We start from the raw sequence: 22,022 nt of genomic DNA, 5'->3' as shown, positions 1-22,022 counted from the left end.
CAAAAGAATATTTTTCAAATTTTCATCATAAATATTTGATAATGTTTGATTAAAGATAAAGATTTGACTACTTAAGTACAATAACATAATTAGCTAATGTTCGACTGTACGCAGTCTGTTTCCATCGCTTGCGCGTAAAGAATGCGCAGTGGGTGTTGTAAACTTTCATCTTGCGTTCTCTCTCTCTCAGCAAAATGGATTGGAAATAACACACATTTAATACCTTTGTGAGTATAAGTGTTGATAGCTGGTTGAAATTCATGCGTGTCGCTACAATATAGAAGTATCGAACATAGTTTGGAGCATCGGCATGATGCACACGTGTCTCTTTGGTCGTGTAATATGGTTTGGTATCAAAGCAAATAAGGGGGTGTGAACAAATATTCATTGCAGCTCGAAAAACCGTGCATTCTTTTATGCACTTGCATAATGAGCATTAATTTATGGACGTTGAAAATCTGAAAGTGCTTCCTTATCATTGATTACATAGTTAGTGATATCGTGAAGTTTAATGGAATGATTAAAAAAGGTTCTTTGCCAGTCAACTGATCATGAGTCATTAAAGTATCCGCTCTGCCAGTGGTTTTCCAACGACTTTTATATGACACACGTGGAAAATATAAGTGAAACCTTTCCATGTGCATTGTTCACTTTGACTCTGGATGAATTATTGAAATATAATTGCAAATTAGTTGATTGCTCGTATATTTTCATATTCTTTTTAAAGTGGATAACTTCTCGTAACTTATTCGCATAGCATAACTTAAGGGCGTATTTTTTTGTTGTTTTTTTTTCATATAATTGTTTGCTTTTGCTTTTAAGGATAACATCTGTATTTTGACTCATATTAAAAGAAGAATGAATTTAAGAATATATTATGTTTCTTCTCTTGCAGTGGGTATAGGAAATTTTAAGGGAAAATGGCAGCACAGTTTGACAAGTTGCTGGAGCTTGCCAGACACTTGAAGCAGGAACGTCTTTACGTTCACTCTGAAAGAGAGCACATTCAGAAACTGAATGAAGAAATTGGGAAGGTTGCTGAGCAACTTTTTCACACAGCATGGATTGCAAAGCAGCAGAGGCTGAATCTAAATCAATTGATTCTTGGCTCTCGGGAGATGTCACCAGCTGTGGTTTGTCATAAGGCCAATCAACTGGATCTGGCAAATTTTATTGATAGTTATAAATATTTGAATTATCATGATTCTAAATATGGAGAATTTTTACAGCAGCTACGGGACAGACCTGCAGTTGTTGCCAGTTGTCTTGTTGCTGGGACAAAGCAAAACCAGGAAAAAGGCCAAAAAATGACCCAGATTTTGATGTCGTCTCTGTATGGAAATTGTGTAATGCAGGAAGATGAGATCCTAGTACTGCAGCTTTTGAAGTCATTAATACAGATACAGCTTGCCAAAAGTAATGACCCTTGTAAAATGCTCAGGAGAGGAAACTGTACTTTTAGTGCTGTGTTTAGATTACTCATTGAAAGTTTATTCTCTGTTAAACTTTTTCTCACTGCTGCTCTTCACAAGCCAGTGATGCAGCTTCTAATGGAAGATGAGTGGTTTTATGACATAGACCCGGAGAAAGCATTGGTGAGATTTCCATCAGCTGATAAATTGAAGAGGTTTGGGGAGGCAGGAAGTCCCCAGTATGACGAGAAGGTGAAGAACTATAGGGAATTCACCATCAGTAAACTACACACACTGACTGAACGTTTCATTAGCAGTATCAAGAACAGCATGTACTGCTTTCCACAGAGTTTGTGCTGGTTGGTGTCGCAGATGTACAGAATTCTTAGCGAGGAGAACCACCTCTCCACCACGGAGGCAAGAACTGTGTGCGGGGATCTCGTGTTTGCTATCTTCATCTGCCCTGCTATCTGCGACCCAGAACCTTACGGACTGACTCTGGATGCACCAGTCAGTTATATTGCCAGGCATAACTTAATGCAGGTAAGTTAAACATTTTTAGGTGTTTATTCCCAGTCTTGGCTCATTCTAGCCTGAAAATTTGCCTACAATATAATCTTTTATTTAGGAAAAGGAAGACAAGTTTATGAAAAAGTATAAATGATTGGGCTGAAAAAATTATATTGCAAAAAATACTTGTCAACCAAGCTATTGCTTCTTGTCTTGAATGTTTGGGAAGGTAATTTAATTGTGTAGTTGAATAATTCATAAATTAAAATGCAAATAAGCAAGTGTGTGGTGCAGATTTATTGAAATGATGAAGTCTCTAGGGGATATATAAGCCAGGGTTACTGCAGTATACATATACTAGTATGCAAAAAGGCATACTGCCTTAAACTGCTTTAAAATTATTGATTATTTTCCTGTGCTGAATCCCCCCAGTGTTAAATAGGATTGTGTTTCTTTTAGCCTTTGTATTGCGTGTTAATGCATATCAATAGCAAATAAGAGATATGTGGAAAGGCTGTGAACTTGTATTTGAGTTCATATGGATATTGCTTTCATCTGTGTGTTAAAACACAGAAGCTGTGTTCATACCACCATTTTGTTTTCTTCAAGATATTCCAATTTGTGATCTTTTGCTTGTACAGTGAAATTGATAAGTTCTTTGGTTAATATTTCTTTGTCAGACCAAATTTATTTAATTATAATTATTTATTTGTTGTTTGTATTGATTAATTTGTTGTTGTTGTTGTTGTTGTTGTTGTTATGAATATGTATTCATTCATTCATTCTCATCATCATCATTTAGGTTGCCCAGATCCTCCAGGTTTTAACTATTTCTAAGCTGGAAGACATTGACCCACGTATACAGGACCTTTATGGGAAGTTTGAGAGGGTGAGAACAAAAGGTCTTCTCATTAAAATGAAATAAATATTAAACACATATGCATTATGTTTTTATAGATTCTGTCAATATATATATTTACAGTATATATTTATTGTATTAAACCGTAAGTTAGGTCATTGCAGTTCAGTAAAACCCAAGAAAGAAAAGCACTTTTATTGTGAAGTGATGCATTTTATCGTTGTTTAGGATTATTGTTATTGTATAGCAGTGCAATTACATATTGCACAGTTTTAATAAACCATACTAATCAAATAGGAAACTGCTCCATTTATGTATTTATTTGACTCATTTTAATGTATATATCTAAACAGTTATTTTATTGTTGCGGAATTCATATGAAAGTAGCATTGCATATCTACCTTGTGTTCATTGAATATATGCTAAAGTTTTATTTCGCTGATCAGTCCTTTTCTTCCAAATATTTTTATTAAATAAGATGATGTTTTCATTTTGGAAAGAAAAATAGATTTTGTTGGGTGAATCCAAAAGAAAAATATTTCTCAAGGTGAATTTTATGTAAGCCCTTGGTTTGGTACACTTGGTCATATAGCACCTTGCTTATAGCTACCAGGGGATTCAGTCAGAATGATCTTTTCTTTTTTCTTCAAACATCCAGGGTTGTGTCTCCTCCATACTAGACAATATGATAGAGAGTGAGGTGTCAGATAGCCCCGCCCACTCCCCTCTACAGCTGCATGGGGTAGGGCGCACTGCTGTTCTGCTTACTACGGCCCAGCTCAGGATGGTGATCAATTTCCTGACTGAGGTAAGAAGACTTTAAAGAATTCAGTGAATGTTAGAACTGTGTTTTATATTTTGCAAATAATTGTTTGTTTTTTTTTGTGAAAATTTTGTCATTGATATTTTGATAGTGATGTAATAAAGTTATTGTATTTCACCACTGAAATTATGGTAGTTAGTTATGTGAGTTTATGAAAATAAAATAGACAAACTTGAGAATAACACTAACACTATGAGCTATCTACAAACAAAGAATGTCATCACATCTGCTGAGATTGAATATCATTGTGGTCTGGTGTTTAGCTGATAGAAATTGAACAAAGCTTTACTGTTATATAGCTTAATTGAATACCTTCCTTTTCATTTGAAGATAAATTGCTTCCTCCTACTGATAAGGGTCCTGGCTTATCAAACAGAAACAAACTATTTTAAAATGAAAACAAACTGCTTCCTCGTAATGATGTCAATAAATCAACATAAAAGGAACTTAACAGATATTTGATTTGAATCAAATTACTTGGGATTTATATTCAATTTATTGTTATCAAAATCAAGTGGCTGATTTTTTCCTTCCAACTAGGTCCAGAGTGACCTGAATGAGAACAGTCAAGAGAGGAAGTTAGTGGAGAGTTTGCTGGGTGACCTACCTGCTAACAGTCCATTGATGGCACAGTTAAGTGTGGCTAATGCTGCTATCAGAAACACAGGAGTGGTGACTCCCGTAGCCACACCCCCAGGGACACCCTCACAGGACAGGAAAAATAGTAAAGGTACATGGTAACAGTTACCCCCCTTGTCTAGCCTCACAGGATAAGAAATGCTAGATTTTTCCATTATGTTTTTTTTTCTCTCTCTCTTTTGAGTCAGGATTTTTTTTATCTGATAAGGAAAATGAAAGTGAAATTCCTCCAATATCTTGTAGTTAGTCTGTTTGCCACATGTTGGGTTTGGCTAAAAAGATGGATTTAATAAAGTCCTTTTGTTAGTGCGAGTGCACATGTGTGTGTGTGCGCGCATGTTCACATGCATCCTGAAGTTATACAGATGGACAAACAAACAGAAGAAAATTTTTAAAACTATAATGTTCAGAAATGCCTTTGATTCTCTTGTCTGTTTTATTGCAGTGAACAAAAAGCGTAGCTTCACAAACTTAAGTGGCAATGTAGGTAACTCAGACGACTCTGGGGAGGACTCCTTGAGTTTGCAAGATGTAGACCCCCAAGAGGATGTTCTAGTCATAGTAACCAATCAACAGACTGAGGTACCTGGAATGCTGGTAGAAGAGAAGGTATACATTTATATGATTATAATATGAGCACGAATCAGAAGAGTCACATTTTAAGAAGATCAATGTAACAGATTTTATTATTTTTTGAGGAAGTAAGACTTTAAAGATATACACATATATTGGTAATAACCCTCATAAATGAGGACTCCGAATTGTACCTGCTGTAAAAGATAATCACTTCTTTGGTCCATTGCCCTCTCGCCAAAATTAAACAACTTTTCACTAAACTTGAATATAGAGAAGTTTTGTCATATTTTGTCACAGTGCCTTAATTGCGTGTACATTGTTCTTACTGTTATCTCAGTGCATTTGACAATCTAACAATATTTCATTAATTTTGCTGTTCTAGGTTCTGAGAATGGAGATGCGCCGTAGACGTGGGAAGGTGGACAGTTTACCTGGAGAAGACTTAGATGGAGATGGAGAGCCAGAAGTTGTGGAAAAGAGGACAAGGTTTTCTTTGTCACATGATCAGGATTCAATAGGTGAGAGGAAGAGATCTGAAGACTTTTTTTTTTTTTTTTCAGCTTATACAGGATACAGTTGTATAAATGAGATGTATGATATTTCAATGACATAATCAGTGACAACCTAGAACATCTATTAAACAGACAAAATCTTTTTACTTTGCATAATTATGAAATTAGAAAACTGACATGTATATCTGTAGAATTCTGTAATGGTTTTTAAACTCAAATTCCTCATAGATGAGAAGATTTTTACCTTGAATCTTTTCTGATGGTACAACCTTCAAGTTGCAATCTAAGCACATATTGCAAGTAATTATTTAGCAGACGTAGCTAAAAGGTATTATGATCAAAATGTTTAAAATCCGATTTTCCCCCAGGTAATACCAGTGACTATTTAGAAGCCATATCAGAGGCAGCATCCAGTCACTCCGTAGGTTCTGTGGAACTGGACGACGATGAAAATGACGTCACAGACAACTTTTCCGACATGCTGTCAGCCAATGTCAGTGGCAGGGGCACCCCGAATATCAGTGGGCGAGATACCCCAGTGTCCCATACTGATAGCATAGGGCCAGAGGAGGAGCTTCCCAGGGTGCAGGATCTGCCCATTACTATAAGGAAGAGAGACAGAGAAGATGTGACGGAGAGATTTGGAAAGTTTGACATCAAATCAGAATATGAAAGTGAGTTATAAGCTGAACCATTTATGATTTAAGTTATAACATAGAAGTGATATTTAGGAAGTGGAAGAAAGAGTGTGTGAGGGTGAGGTTGGTAAGTTTGATATATAAGGTGTGACCGAGAAAAAATTGTTGATGATGGAACTACATAAGTGTAATTTTGAAGTAGGAAATATTGAACCCCCCATTTAATCTTGAAAAGGCCTCTTTAGCATAGAAATCATTTAATCTAAGACTTCCAGTTGATGCATTTAACACATTTCTTATTTACAGAGGATGAGACCAAGTCCACGGTGAGTGACACTTGGAGCACAGACGTTCTTGCCAGCGACTCCGAGCCTCCGGAAAGAGACCAACTAGAACGCCTAGAGGAGGTCGCCGAGGAAATTATTTGTCAGAATTTACTGGGAGTACCCTTTCAGGATCCCAAAAGACATGTAAGTATGGTTTGTTTTGAAATATATTAAATTGAATTATGGATTATTTTAAGATAAAATGGAATCAAAACAGACATAGTGATAAATGAAATTAGAATGGAAATTTCAAGCATCATATGACACTGATGACAATTCATTTCATCTGGAAAAGTTTTGTGACAAGGTCAAAATGCTGCGATCTCCATTTCAAGTAAGATCCAGTATGAGATTCAATTTTCCCATCATCTTCGTATAATACAACTAAGAAGTACCAGAATGAAAACTTTGATATAATTATGTTATTATTGGATATATTTTTGTTTTATAATATAAAACTTTTTCAACTTTGATATAATTATGTTATTATTGGGTACATTACTGTTTTATAATATCACAAAAAATACAAACTGTTTTGCTGACAGGCATCTGAGATGTCAGAGACTGCCAGTGATGCCTGGAGCACAGATGTTCTGGCCAGTGAGACTGGGGAAAGTCAGGTGGACAGACTTCTGGAGCTGGACACGGTGAGTGGACACAGGCATTGCCAAGTATAGTGATAGGCAGCAAGCGGAAAGGCATTTGTCAATATATAGCATTGAAAAAAAATTTTAGTGCAATTAGTGTGATGGACTATGAATTTAGGATTTAATGTAGTTGTATGTTTAGGTAAAGTTTATTTGTGACTATGAATTTGAAATTTAATGTAGTTGTATGTTTAGATAAAGTTAATCTGTAAGGGCAGGGTATAAACCTTGAAGTGATTTTTTAAAAATTTGAAAAAAAGATATGTTTTCGCTATCATTTAGCAATCTTCATTCAGTGTTGGTCTGGAAATGCATGGTTTGTCTTTATTTATTCATTTATTTATTTACTTATTTTTTGTTCAGGATGACACTGTGAGTGTTAGCAGCAAAAGTCAGGCAGCAGATGAAGGCTCTGAGGTTGATCAGCGAGAAGATCAGATTGCTGGTAAATTCCATTAATACCTTAAATGTCAATTGATATCAGTCACATTTTGGTATTATCATATTTTGTTTAAACTGTACTTTTCTTTGTTAACAATTTTGAGAAATGAAATTATGTGAGTGTTTGTTACTCTTTTAAGGTAATTTTACATGGCATTCATATGTCAGAAACTGAAAATAACTTGAGAGCTCTCTTTTTTTTAATCTCACAGAAGTTGATGCTCTGGAGGGTGCTATTGGAGGAGTACCACCCCCCACCAACACATCTGAAGAATCAGCCTCCTTCTTCTTTGGAAACTCCTCAGATGATCTTCCTGATGCTGGCGTCCCACCGCAGGTTGTTATGCGCAGACATGTGGGAAATACTTCCAGGGAAGTTCGTTGGGATGAAAACCGGTAGGTTTATTGTTTGTTATGAGAATGAGTGAGAGAATTTTTGAACAATATAAGGCATATGGGTGTTTTTATTTCTTATCTTTCTGGCTAGGAATTTGTGCATTATGTGGAAGAAGTACAATTAATGCTAATGAAAATGAATTTATGATAGTTCATGAGAATTGTATGTTTCTTTGTAATATAATTAAGATTTTTACTTTCTAATTGTTATTGCAATTAAAAATAAAAATTTAGTAATGATCTCATTAATTTTATTTCATTTGGATGTAATTTCAGTTACAGCTAATAAAACAAGAAAAGCACCTTTAAAATAAATTTTCCAAGCTGGCATATAATTTCAGTGCAGAAATAATCTTCATCTCCAGGTCCAGGGTTGTATCTCAGATGGTGGAGAACTACAGCAGGATCGAGGAAACCAAGTATGAATACACCTCCAGTCAACGCATTTCGGACTCTCTCCAGCATGCACAGGGGAGGGTAGGTAGTGTACTGTACAGCGTGGACCCAGTCAGGCAAGCCCAGTATGACCAGCAGTCAATACGGCCAGCAGTGCCGCCATCGTTGGATCAGACATGGCTGCCAGAGGGCCATCTCAACCAGCGCAGGGTCCTGAATGGGCCAATCAGTGAGGAAGATATATTCGAAGATCGTGGGCGAGAGTCTCGGATTTTTATAAGTGGCCAGTCAGAATTTTCTCTCCCAGGTGCTACTGCTACAAGTTTGTCGGTAGATATGCTGTCTGATAACATTGATAATTTGAAGCTGACTGAACAACAGAATGTGAATATTGATGAGAATCGGCTGTCTACTGCGGTCACCTTATTTGATCCCCTGATGCAAGAGGGTCCGAAAAATGACACAACAGGGGCTCCATCTATTAATGACCCTGTCCCAAACATCTCTCTTCTGCAGACGCCCCCTATACCTCCTAGAACTCGAGACCTGATTCCCAACTTAGTTGATAATTTTGACAGCAGTTATGGCAGTGGTAGTAGAGGAAGTGGACTGAGCACCTTGTCCAATGGAACAGAGACCACAAGAAGTCATAGTAGTACCGATGAAAGCCAAAGTGGTACTGGTGCAGCTGGTGTGAGCACTGATCAGCTGATAGATCATGTGACTGAAGGAAAGGAGAAGACAGCTAATGAGATTCAGTTTAGCAAGGCACAGGAAGTAACGGTGGTGCCATCTGCTGGTGCAATACCAAAGAGGCGAAATCAGAACAGCCAGCATGAGGTAGGCTGAAATAAGAGCAAATGCACAAGAAGATTTAAAATAAATACATAAGAATTGGAATGACTCCCAAAAACATGTCTCAAATTAACATTCATAGCAAATGGATACTTTGATGTCAGCTAAAATTACATGGAAAATGTAATGTAACTCGCGAAAATTTTTCGGTCCTCTAAGTGTCTGAATCATGAGGAATCTACTGCAGTCATTATGTAATTGATACATATTTATCTATTTTTTAGAATCATGTATGTCTTTCACAGTGATATTTCACATATGAGAGGCAATACAAGGGCGGAAGATTCTTTCATACATTTGGTCTGTGAAATACAAAATACAGTAGCCAACAATCATGCTTTACTAATCAAAGATTTTGAAAATTTTTTGATGAATTTAGGAAGATGACAGACATGACAGAAAGAAACTCAGCATTTTTAAGTCGGTTAAGGAGAAAATTTCTAAAGGTATGCATTGCTGAAAATTAAAGGTGTGTTATGAAAAAAAAAACATAAAAGTTATCAGTGCACTGCACCAGCAAGAATCACAGGTGCTGTTTTGGTATGTTAAATTATTATTTTTAAATCTTTGACATTGTCAACTTATTTGAAATCATGCTTAAGCTTTAATTAAATAATACAGATCACCATTCTTGGGACAATGTACATTATGTATATGTTATTCCATTTTCCTTGAATTTTGCGTGGCATGCATCATTATACTTGCTAATGTTCACCAGGTGTGAGACGGAAGGGATCTAAAGCCCAAGATGTGAAGGAAGACTTGACGCTGTCTGTGCCGAGAGACAGGGAATCCCCGAGGCACAAGGACAGAGGTCTGAATTATGTTTGTTTGGAGCTAAATCAGGAACAAATTAGTTACCCTATTATATTATAGAAATTTATGGCAAATTAATGTAGACTACTATGAGTAATGAATATTTTAGTTGTGAACTTTCAAAGATATCAGCTTGTAGTGTTGTGTGGAAGTCAAAATGGATGTGGATAAAATTTTTCTGTTTTCAAATCATGGTTCCTTATCAATTTATCATTGCTTATTTATTTCTCAAACCAATGAATTTATGTTTGTCATACCACAAACAGTTTGTATTCAAGTGGTAGACGATGATGAATTTGTTTGCTCTTCAAGGGGATGGTAAAACGTCACCTCATGATGAATCTGAAAACAAAGACGAGGCAGGCGGCGGCATTTCAACCCCTCCTGTCCAGGATGCTAATTCCAGTATAGGTAGTTCTACTTTACCAACCATTATGTATGGAAAGTAAATCCTATAGATGATACAGAATAAAGTGAAATAAATTTGTTTTAATGACTCAAAAGTAAATGAAATAATAAATTTATATTAATGTATTTTTCTGCAGTGATGAATGTGCGATGTGTAAATTATAGTATTTGTACCACCAGCGTTAGCGCTGGCGGTACACATGGTTTCGGTCTCGTCCGGATCGTTCCGCCGGCTCCGCCGGACGGCTACCGTTACCGCTTCTCCTCCTAGACGGTAAGGCCCCCCATACCCATCTCATGGATTTAGGTCACCTATAATCTCAACTCGTTCCACGTAAAATTTGGGCTTTGTCGGTATTGGGGTCTGGGTGTGGCACTCATTGCAATGCACCCTTGTCTAAAAATGGCAAAATTAAATGCTAATTATCTACCCTACGGAAGGAGTTATGGGAAAAATTTCTATAGACGGCTTTCCAAAAGTCATATGTGTAGATTTCAAATATACCCTTGGATTTGACCTTTGACCTTTACTTCAAGGTCAAATGGGCCAAAATTTTCAAAAAAATGAAATTTTTTACGAAAAAAAATTTTTTTGCCCTGTTATTCAGACACCACACAGACTTAACCAATAATATTATTGGAAAGTGTTACCCTTCAGGTCATCTTTCATCTCCATGAATTTGGGGTCAATCGGTGCATTTTCACGGGAGTAGCGGCCATAAGATACCGAAACTGAAAACTGTCTCTAATTCGGGAACCGTTAATGCTAGAGACCCATTCTTTTTTGCATTTTGTAGAGCATGTAAAGCCCAACACTGGAGGTGGTCTCGGTTTTTTTGTATTCCATACGGTTTTCGAGTTACGCTGTATCAAAAAGTACATATTGGTGGTAAAAGCAAAATGTGCAGTACGGTAATGGATAATAAATTTTGAACTCTGGAAAAATAAAACATAAGGCTTGGCAAAGCAGACAACTTGTGTTCAAAAATGACATTATTTCATCAAATTTGAACTTCTGAAACTTCAGAGCACCTCCTATTTCAAGAATTTTGACCAAAATGACATTTTCTTTATTTTAATTAATTTTTTCTGTACGAAATTTAAGGCACATTATGGTAACTCCAAAATTATAACATTTAGTCCCTTATATCTCCAAAACTGGCAGAGATAGGTCTATAGTTACTATTGAAGTTGAATAGGAAGTCATATACTGGCAATCTATATGTGACCTTAAAATTGACCTTTGACCTACTTTTCACCATAAACTGAACTTTGCAAAATTTGCTTCCCTTTTATCTCCAAAACTGGCAGAGATAGGTCCATAGTTACTTTTGAACTTGAATAGGAAGTCATATACTGGCAATCTATATGTGACCTTAAAATTGACCTTTGACCTACTTTTCACCATGAACTGAACTTTGCAAATTTTTCTTCCCTTTTATCTCCAAAACTGTCAGAGATAGGTCCATAGTTACTATTGAACTTGAATAGGAAGTCATATACTGGCAATCTAAATGTGACCTTAAAATTGACCTTTGACCTACTTTTCACCATGAACTGAACTTTGCAAATTTTGCTTTCCTTTTATCTCCAAAACTGGCTGAGATAGGTCCGTAGTTACTATTGAACTTGAATAGGAAGTCATATACTGGCAATCTAAATGTGACCTTAAAATTGACCTTTGACCTACTTTTCACCATGAACTGAACTTTGCAAATTTTGCTTCCCTTTTATCTCCAAAACTGGCAGAGATAGGTCCATAGTTACTATTGAACTTGAATAGGAAGTCATATACTGGCAATCTATATGTGACCTTAAAATTGACCTTTGACCTACTTTTCACCATGAACTGAACTTTGCAAATTTTTCTTCCCTTTTATCTCCAAAACTGGCAGAGATAGGTCCATAGTTACTATTGAACTTGAATAGGAAGTCATATACTGGCAATCTAAATGTGACCTTAAAATTGACCTTTGACCTACTTTTCACCATGAACTGAACTTTGCAAATTTTGCTTCCGTTTTATCTCCAAAACTGGCAGAGATAGGTCTGTAGTTACTATTGAACTTGAATAGGAAGTCATATACTGGCAATCTAAATGTGACCTTAAAATTGACCTTTGACCTACTTTTCACCATGAACTGAACTTTGCAAATTTTGCTTCCCTTTTATCTCCAAAACTGGCAGAGATAGGTCCATAGTTACTATTGAACTTGAATAGGAAGTCATATACTGGCAATCTAAATGTGACCTTAAAATTGACCTTTGACCTACTTTTCACCATGAACTGAACTTTGCATGTAAAGCCCAATACTGGAGGTGGTCTCGGTTTTTTTGTATTCCATACGGTTTTCGAGTTACGCTGTATCAAAAAGTACATATTGGTGGTAAAAGCAAAATGTGCAGTACGGTAATGGATAATAAATTTTGAACTCTGGAAAAATAAAATATAAGGCTTGGCAAAGCAGACAACTTGTGTTCAAAAATGACATTATTTCATCAAACTTGAACTTCTGAAACTTCAGAGCACCTCTTATTTCAAGAATTTTGACCAAAATGACATTTTCTTTATTTTAATTAATTTTTTCTGTACGAAATTTAAGGCACATTATGGTAACTCCAAAATTATAACATTTAGTCCCTTATATCTCCAAAACTGGCAGAGATAGGTCCATAGTTACTATTGAACTTGAATAGGAAGTCATATACTGGCAATATAAATGTGACCTTAAAATTGACCTTTGACCTACTTTTCACCATGAACTGTACTTTGCAAATTTTGCTTTCCTTTTATCTCCAAAACTGTCAGAGATAGGTCCATAGTTACTATTGAACTTGAATAGGAAGTCATATACTGGCAATCTAAATGTGACCTTAAAATTGACCTTTGACCTACTTTTCACCATGAACTGAACTTTGCAAATTTTGCTTCCCTTTTGTCTCCAAAACTGGCAGAGATAGGTCCATAGTTACTATTGAACTTGAATAGGAAGTCATATACTGGCAATCTAAATGTGACCTTAAAATTGACCTTTGACCTACTTTTCACCATGAACTGAACATTGCAAATTTTGCTTCCCTTTTATCTCCAAAACTGGCAGAGATAGGTCCGTAGTTTCTATTGGACTTGAATAGGAAGTCATATACTGGCAATCTTACTGTGACCTTGAAATTGACCTTTGACCTACTTTTCACCATGAACTGAATTTTGCAAATTTTGGTTTCCTTTTATCTCCAAAACTGGCTGAGATAGGTCCGTAGTTACTATTGGACTTGAATAGGAAGTCATATACTGGCAATCTATATGTGACCTTCAAATTGACCTTTGACCTACTTATAATCATGAACTGAACTCTGCTAATTTCTTTCTCTTTTAACTCCAAACCTGGCAGAGATAGGTCCATAGTTACTATTGAAGTTGAATAGGAAGTCATATACTGGCAATATAAATGTGACCTTAAAATTGACCTTTGACCTACTTTTCACCATGAACTGAACTTTGCAAATTTTGCTTTCCTTTTATCTCCAAAACTGGCGGAGATAGGTCCATAGTTACTATTGAACTTGAATAGGAAGTCATATACTGGCAATATAAATGTGACCTTAAAATTGACCTTTGACCTACTTTTCACCATGAACTGAACTTTGCAAATTTTGCTTCCCTTTTGTCTCCAAAACTGGCAGAGATAGGTCCATAGTTACTATTGAACTTGAATAGGAAGTCATATACTGGCAATCTATATGTGACCTTAAAATTGACCTTTGACCTACTTTTCACCATGAACTGAACTTTGCAAATTTTTCTTCCCTTTTATCTCCAAAACTGGCAGAGATAGGTCCATAGTTACTATTGAACTTGAATAGGAAGTCATATACTGGCAATCTATATGTGACCTTAAAATTGACCTTTGACCTACTTTTCACCATGAACTGAACTTTGCAAATTTTTCTTCCCTTTTATCTCCAAAACTGTCAGAGATAGGTCCATAGTTACTATTGAACTTGAATAGGAAGTCATATACTGGCAATCTAAATGTGACCTTAAAATTGACCTTTGACCTACTTTTCACCATGAACTGAACTTTGCAAATTTTGCTTCCCTTTTGTCTCCAAAACTGGCAGAGATAGGTCCATAGTTACTATTGATTGAATAGGAAGTCATATACTGGCAATCTAAATGTGACCTTAAAATTGACCTTTGACCTACTTTTCACCATGAACTGAACTTTGCAAATTTTTCTTCCCTTTTATCTCCAAAACTGTCAGAGATAGGTCCATAGTTACTATTGAACTTGAATAGGAAGTCATATACTGGCAATCGAAATGTGACCTTAAAATTGACCTTTGACCTACTTTTCACCATGAACTGAACTTTGCAAATTTTGCTTCCCTTTTGTCTCCAAAACTGGCAGAGATAGGTCCATAGTTACTATTGAACTTGAATAGGAAGTCATATACTGGCAATCTAAATGTGACCTTAAAATTGACCTTTGACCTACTTTTCACCATGAACTGAACATTGCAAATTTTGCTTCCCTTTTATCTCCAAAACTGGCAGAGATAGGTCCGTAGTTTCTATTGGACTTGAATAGGAAGTCATATACTGGCAATCTTACTGTGACCTTAAAATTGACCTTTGACCTACTTTTCACCATGAACTGAACTTTGCAAATTTTGGTTTCCTTTTATCTCCAAAACTGGCTGAGATAGGTCCATAGTTACTATTGGACTTGAATAGGAAGTCATATACTGGCAATCTATATGTGACCTTCAAATTGACCTTTGACCTACTTATAATCATGAACTGAACTCTGCTAATTTCTTTCTCTTTTAACTCCAAACATGGCAGAGATAGGTCCATAGTTACTATTGAAGTTGAATAGGAAGTCATATACTGGCAATTTACTGCGACCTTGAAATTGACCTTTGACCTACCTTACGATGAACTTAACTTTGATTGTACCATTTTAAGTTATATATATTTTTTGCGTATTTTGAAAATTCTTGTTGATTGCATTTTTATAGCTTGTCAAGCATAAGACTGGTGGCTGTGTCCCTTATTTTGTGTATGTGGGGGTCTATACGAATGCGCTTGCTCCAGCTGGTGGTACAATATTCGGAGGCGGTATCGCCTCTCTGATCCTCTAGTTACATCAAGATTTTCACTTCTTGTCATTTAAATTTTGATATAACAATAACACCCTTCTGAAAGAAGAACTAATTTTATAGCTTTTTACTTTTGACTTTCAGCAGCAAAAAGGGGGATGGCACAAAATTATAAATCTGAAAGAAGACCAATAGCATGTCAAGTAGTTTACATGCCAGTAGTTCTTTTTTCCAGATGATATTCTTGCCAAATACCGTAAAAAGGTCAGCATAGAGCTTGAGCCAGCAGAACAAAGTAGCAGTAGTAAGTCGGAAGAAGTGGAGGAGGAGGAAGGACCGCCCATGTACGACCCCAACAACCTGGAAGGGTGCCAAGCTTTCAGCGATGCCAAGAAGAAGTTGCGTCTAGTCCTTAGTACTACAGGTATGTTTATTTATTTGCCTAGGTGAAATTTTTACAAGGTCTTGAATAGATTCCAAGAAGAAACCTGCTCTTACTACATGGGGGTTGTATGTATAAATACAGTCCAGCTGAGTAACAAGGTAACCTATATTTTCTTGTTATTAAAACAGGTATATTGGTTTTCTGTAATAGAGAAAGGAATTACAGGACATTTTCACAAAGTTTCAGGAATAAGTGACCTCCATCTCTCAGTAAAACAGTTCTGTATGATAAAACAAAGTCCAGCTAAGCAATAGGGTAACATGATTATAAGTTTAAGCTTTGCACTTTCTCCTCAAAATTGAAGTTGTTCACCACACTGTATTTTATTTTGAGCACTGTTTGTGAACATAATTAATATACTACACAGATGAATTTAAATCAGAATAGGATAACTTATCTATTCCTTATAAAAAGGCATGCTTTTCTGCATAAAGGAATGCAGTTAAAGTATATTTATATTTGAGTCAATTATTTTTGCTTCCCAGCCAGACAAAATTATTTCTGGTCCCCGTTTCATTTCGGCTTAGAGTTCCCACCTGAACATATCATATATATCATCTTTCAGATTTCCACACCCTTCCCCTCCTTACTGGCCTCAACTGTGCTTCCCCAGGGGCTGGCACCGAGGCTCCAGGACAGAAGAAAGAGAACCAAGTGTGCGCGGTACTTAAAGTTCAGCTTGCAGAGGCCATTAATCTGCAGGACAAGGATCTGATTGCACAGCTGCATGAAGCCATTAGGTGTTTGCAGAGTTTTGATAATGATGGGTAAGTGTGTGTGTGTGTGTGTGTGTGTGTGTGTGTGTGTGTGTGTTAGAATGAGAGTACAGAGCAGTGTCAGTCAAGCCCCCCCCCTTTAATTTTTTTTTTTTTTTTTTTTTTTTGGGGGGGGGGGACAAAAAGATCTCAGAAACTAAGAGAGAGGCAAGAGCACCCCTACCCTCTGCCATGCACGCATTCCTTGGACACACATCACATTGTTAATAATGACCATTTTATACAAAATTCTGTTTCAAATCCTAAAGGCTGTGTATTGATACAATAGTATTGTTCTTTGCATGTCTTTTTTACCTAGAGTGAAGAAATTGCTCAAGTCCTTGTGCGAGGAATATCGTTCCAGAGCCGCATACATTGCCTACCTGACAAGATGTAAGCAGGGACTGCTGACAACAAGATCCCATCTGGAAAGATTGCTCAACAGGATTCATAGGTAACATTGTCCTTGTGTGAAATAATTTTAGGATTCTGCCCAACAATATTCACAGGTAACTTTGTTCTTTGATGGTGCTATCTTTCTTAATTATTAACTATTTTAAACTGATGTTTTTTTTTACAGGGACAAAGAAACTTGTAACAAATACTTCACCTCTGTCCTTGTGCGCCTCTTCATGGAAAAGAGAGAGAGATCCATCAACCTTTTGCTCAAAGAGTTTCAGAAACTCAAAGCATCTGATGAAAAGGTATCGGGTTTCTTTTTACTTTCAGGTCATTAATACATATTTTTGCAGTACTCCCAAAACTTACTACAGATTGTAAGCTTGTACCCTAATTTCAATTCTGTTTATAAGTCGAATTTGTGATCCCTCTTTATTTTGCAAGAATGTTTTTTTTATTTCGACTAACACTTACTTTTTTAGGTGATTGAAGTATTAATAAGCATTGTTTAATGTTCTAGACTGACTATGTTCAAGATTTCCTAAACACCCTGTATAGAGACATGGAACAAGATCCTGTCTGGCAAGGTATGGGGTTTGCAGAAGTTTTTATTACTTTGTTGAAACTGAAATTACAGAATTAATAATGATAAGAAGAAGTACACACTGTGCCTTTTGAAAAAGTACTGTAGTGGAGGTTAAGAAAGATACAACCAGTTTCCGTGATATGATTTTAAGGTTGTTTTTCTCCAGTGTTTATCATTGTTATCAAAGTGGAGTGAGGGAGGTGGGATTGGGCTTTCGTTACACTGAAACATTTACTGAGTTCCCATTTTTCCGCAGCGTCCATGAATCATTTGCAAATTCTGTTTATTAGCTGCCAGTGAGAGCCAGTTGGAAGATGCGGAACTTGCCATAGAACGCACTGTGATGAGCCACATCTACACCTTGGCTATGTACCCAAATGGGGACATGGACATTTCCAGAGATCAGTAAGTTCTTGTTTAGTGACAGTTAATGTCTATAATATAATTTATGTTTTAAGTAATTAGTGATTTACAGAAAACATTGATAACAAGTGTAAATAGTGATGAAGCAAATCAAAAAAGTATTTGGAAACCCCTAAGGTCAGATCTGTCATGCAGTAGCTATTGAAATAGTTTAATTCTAATTATTGTTTACGCATGAAATTTTGCTTTGCTGTCAACCAAGACTTTAATTTTTGAGTTATTCAGCAAAAATTGTACCAGTCCAAAAGTAAGTGTCCCAGATGCACAAGGTCTTATATTGTCAGGCTTGCCAAAATCAGCAGTCTTCGTCATGGGAAAGATATTTAACAGTCATGGTTTTCAATTGAAATATTTACAAATTTTTTAACCCCTAAAATCTTTCTCTCTAGAATTCTCCATCAGCACATGAGCAGACTTTCTAAAGTGATCACCCCCAACCATAAGTCTCTGAGGATTCCAAAAAGTTATCGCCATGAGTGTCCTTGGCCATCTGCCCAGGCAGAACTGCAGATGATCAATGTCTACAAGGTAAAGTTGGCATCCAAGAGTTATTTCAAAGTTAACAGATATCTAAAAGTGTATTATGGCTGGAAGTGTTTTAGCAAGTGATTTGATTAAAAATTTATTTGGCTAAAAGGAACACTTCACAGTCGCCCTTATATCTGTGACATATAATCAGCAAGGTGAGATGCGCAGTTGAAAATTAGAGTAATTTTTAGTCAAGTGATACTTAAAAATGATAAAAATGGCAGTTTTGTTCTTGAACCTGCCATTCTTCACATCACCACCATATTGTAAAAAAGTTTGGTGGATAAAGTAAAGACCTAGGATATATAGTTTCCATGAAAATGCTGGTTTTTCAGACACCTAAGGACAAACTCCGCTGTGTGCTACGTTGTTCATCAACCATAATGAACCTATTGAGCATGGCAAATGAGCGCTCAGTCCCAGCAGCAGACGACTTTATGCCTGTTCTGATTTTCGTCATTATCAAGGCCAACCCTCCTTCCATGCTGTCCACTGTACAGTACGTGAATAGTTTTTACGAGAGGAGGCTGACAGGAGAGGAGCAGTACTGGTGGATGCAGTTCTCTTCTGCCATTGAGTTTATTAAAACTATGGACTGAATTCATTTAAACTATAGACTGAGTTCATTAATAGTGAGTTTTTTAAGTAATGGACTGTGTTCACTTAAATGGAATACTGAATCGATTTAAATTATGGAAAATGAACATTGAATGTATGGACTGAAATCATTGAAAATTAAGACTGAGTTCAATAAAACTATACTCTTACCTTTCTTCAAACTGTTGGCTAGGGTTTAGTAAAATACATGAATTAGAAACGTCATAGAAAGGGAATGAGTTTTGTAGTAAATGAGAGTTGTTCAGTCATATATGCCATGTATCTAACTAATTACTGTTTTATGCCATATTTCAATTTAAGTTGGATGGGACCCAACTCTGTGCATTTCTGATGGCTGCCTAATTAAAAATATGGAGCAAATCTAGGCACACAAATAACCAGAGCTACATAGGAGTTGTTTGAAACAGCAGAGCTGCTTTTTACCATGTTTCCATTTAAGCTGGGCCTGCCCAACCCAATTTATGCCATTTCAGCTGACTGTCTGATTATAGATCAGAAGTAATTGTAGGGGCATGTGCGTAGCCTTGACTACAATGGCAGTGGATGAGCCAACAAATCCAGAGGGATAAGTATTATTGCCTATAACGATGTGATTATTGTATTGAGATGGCTAGTTGGCTGGGCATACTCGTCCTTTTATAGCATCTGAGAAAACTATACGTAATATATTTATTGAAGAGATATTAAATCATATCAGTAAAGTAAGTCATTCTCCTTAGCAGTGATACTTATCAGCACAACTGTGGATATAACTGTCATTGTGTTAGATGTGCCTTTGATGTTTTTGCTGCTAATGTCAGTTACATGTATCACACACAAAAGAACTGAACCTCTTCCAGTGGAAAAGTTTGCAGTCAGGATGTGGAAGTGATACATGTTACAGAGTATCCAAGATAGAAATGTTTTGATAGAAGAAAATAAAGAATGTCAATGGCTTTGTGTTGTAAATTGCTTGGATGACTATAATGTTCTTTAGGCGATGGCGTGAGCCCAGCATTAGACGTTTTCAACAATTTTTGATGAGCAAATTTAGCTGCAGTTTCTTATTTATTATTATTTTTTATTTATTTATTTGTTAAATTCTCAATGCTTTAACAGTTAATAATACTAAAATGTTGGACCCACTTTTTGGTTTTTGTTAAATCTGCCATCACATTGTTTAGTATTAAATACTTACATGAATTTACCTCTTCCTTGAATACATACCTCTCTGCAAAGATGCCATACACAAATATTATATGTACCAGAAATTAAGTTATAACAGAGGTCAGGTATAAACAACATGCACATGTCATATTCACTTAGTTTTGTAGACTTAACAAATTATCGACAGACTTCTAGTGGTGGAAATTAGAGTTTGACAAAATGAGCACATCCATTTTTTTTACCCAGCCGAAATACTTTTTTCTTGAATTCCTGTTTAATGTCAGAATTGGAAACAAACATAATATTCATATATGTTATAGGTTGATTAAATGTTATTTGTCATCAGTTGACCATATTGATGTATAATATCAGTTAAACTAGCTGTGATGAACAACAATTGGGGTTATATGTAATTTTAATTAAATTGTTAACATGTATTTATTATTGTATTTATTTTATTATTATTATTTTTCTGATTTTGATCATCAAAGGACATTTTTATGTTCATAAAGTTTGCTTTCAGAATATTATGAAAGATATCGTAGAGTTTTTTACACCGGAATCAAATAAATATGCACACGTGAACAGAAATTTTGAGCAGGCATGGTTATCATCGGTTGATAAATATTAGAGGTGCACAGTCTAGGATAAATTGCGCTTAAAGAATTTAGCCGGTGTAAACGGTATTTTTCTCCAACTAACCCACCTTTCCTTACACTTGCTATAACTTTGACAATCTTGGAAAATCATAGCCCTTAACCCCGCGCTTTTGTGATTTTTTTTTCAAACTCCGACATTTTCGCGATCTCTGTTCTCACACTTCCTTCCGGATATTACGAGATTAACTGCCTAAACTATTGATGGTCGGTGAGATTTTTCAGCGGATGATAAATACAATTATGTTTGTGACATTTTCAGACCTGCACCATGATAGGCAAATCGGATTCTTTGCAAAGGTTTATGTGTAAAACAATGAAAGCTGCCACGATAGAATGGGTTAAATTGTCAGGAAAGTAGATTTTAGCCAAACTTATGCTGCATTCTGAAATATTGATAGATTTTCACTAATTTTTTTTCTCGTGACTTCTCCACGTTGGTGAAGCAAATGAAGCATTCACTTCATAACGTAGATAACTCTTTTATTATAGGAAAAAGAGAGAAACATGCCTTTGTACTAGATTAATTTTCATTTATGCGTTTGCATTATTGATTAAATGGCCATTTATACTTACTTGGACTTTAGCTGAGAGAACGATAATATCCATTCTTTGCATTGCAAGCTCAAGCATTAAGCACAGGTTAGTAATTTCAATGCTTGAAAATATATACATTTTGGAAATTAATACGGATTATCTAAAATGTAATTTAGCTTCATTGCTTAACGCTTTCTTGACCCTCCTTTAAAATAGCATGACCGACGTTAATACGTATGACTTTTAAATGTATGGACTAATGTTCTTCCTATTCATTGCACTCGATAAAATTTTGATTAAATTTTCTGGCAGCTGTTTCCACACGTGATATGGTGATGTACAAAGATCGTCGGTAATGCGTATGCGGGCTTAAAAATGGGAAAATGAGGGTTGTTCAGTTATATATATATATATATATATATATATATATATATATATATATATATATATATATTGCCATGTATCTAAATACTAATTACTGTTTTATGCCATGTTTTAATTCAAATTGTGTGGGACCCAACTCGGTGCATTTGTGGTGGCTGCCTAATTACAGATATGAACCCAAACTA

General features: G+C 35.9%; 1 protein-coding gene across 2 annotated transcripts; it reads left to right on the top strand.

Annotated features, from left to right (window-relative positions):
* Positions 1-123: 123 nt before the first annotated feature.
* On the top strand, positions 124-20,049 carry LOC106180754 (GTPase-activating protein and VPS9 domain-containing protein 1). 2 transcript variants are annotated; one of them, XM_013564857.2, is made up of 24 exons: positions 124-227; positions 896-1,955; positions 2,725-2,811; positions 3,440-3,589; positions 4,145-4,334; positions 4,689-4,852; positions 5,202-5,337; positions 5,700-6,005; positions 6,276-6,439; positions 6,841-6,942; positions 7,306-7,387; positions 7,596-7,779; positions 8,145-9,015; positions 9,410-9,476; positions 9,749-9,844; positions 10,159-10,257; positions 15,596-15,784; positions 16,371-16,572; positions 16,880-17,014; positions 17,141-17,264; positions 17,480-17,546; positions 17,836-17,950; positions 18,358-18,496; positions 18,832-20,049. In XM_013564857.2, the coding sequence occupies exons 2-24, from the start codon at positions 921-923 to the stop codon at positions 19,093-19,095; spliced, it is 4,968 nt and encodes a 1,655-aa protein (XP_013420311.2). In that variant the 5' UTR covers positions 124-227; positions 896-920; the 3' UTR covers positions 19,096-20,049. The 2 variants fall into 2 exon arrangements, with proteins under 2 accessions (XP_013420311.2, XP_086864098.1); XM_087007972.1 differs by having other exon boundaries at positions 4,686-4,852.
* The last annotated feature ends 1,973 nt before the right edge of the window (positions 20,050-22,022 follow it).

The sequence above is a fragment of the Lingula anatina genome, chromosome 3 (assembly GCF_051362555.1).
Source record: "Lingula anatina isolate TDL-2025a chromosome 3, LinAna3.0, whole genome shotgun sequence".
NCBI lineage: Eukaryota > Metazoa > Brachiopoda > Lingulata > Lingulida > Lingulidae > Lingula > Lingula anatina.
This window is presented reverse-complemented; position numbering and strand designations above follow the sequence as displayed.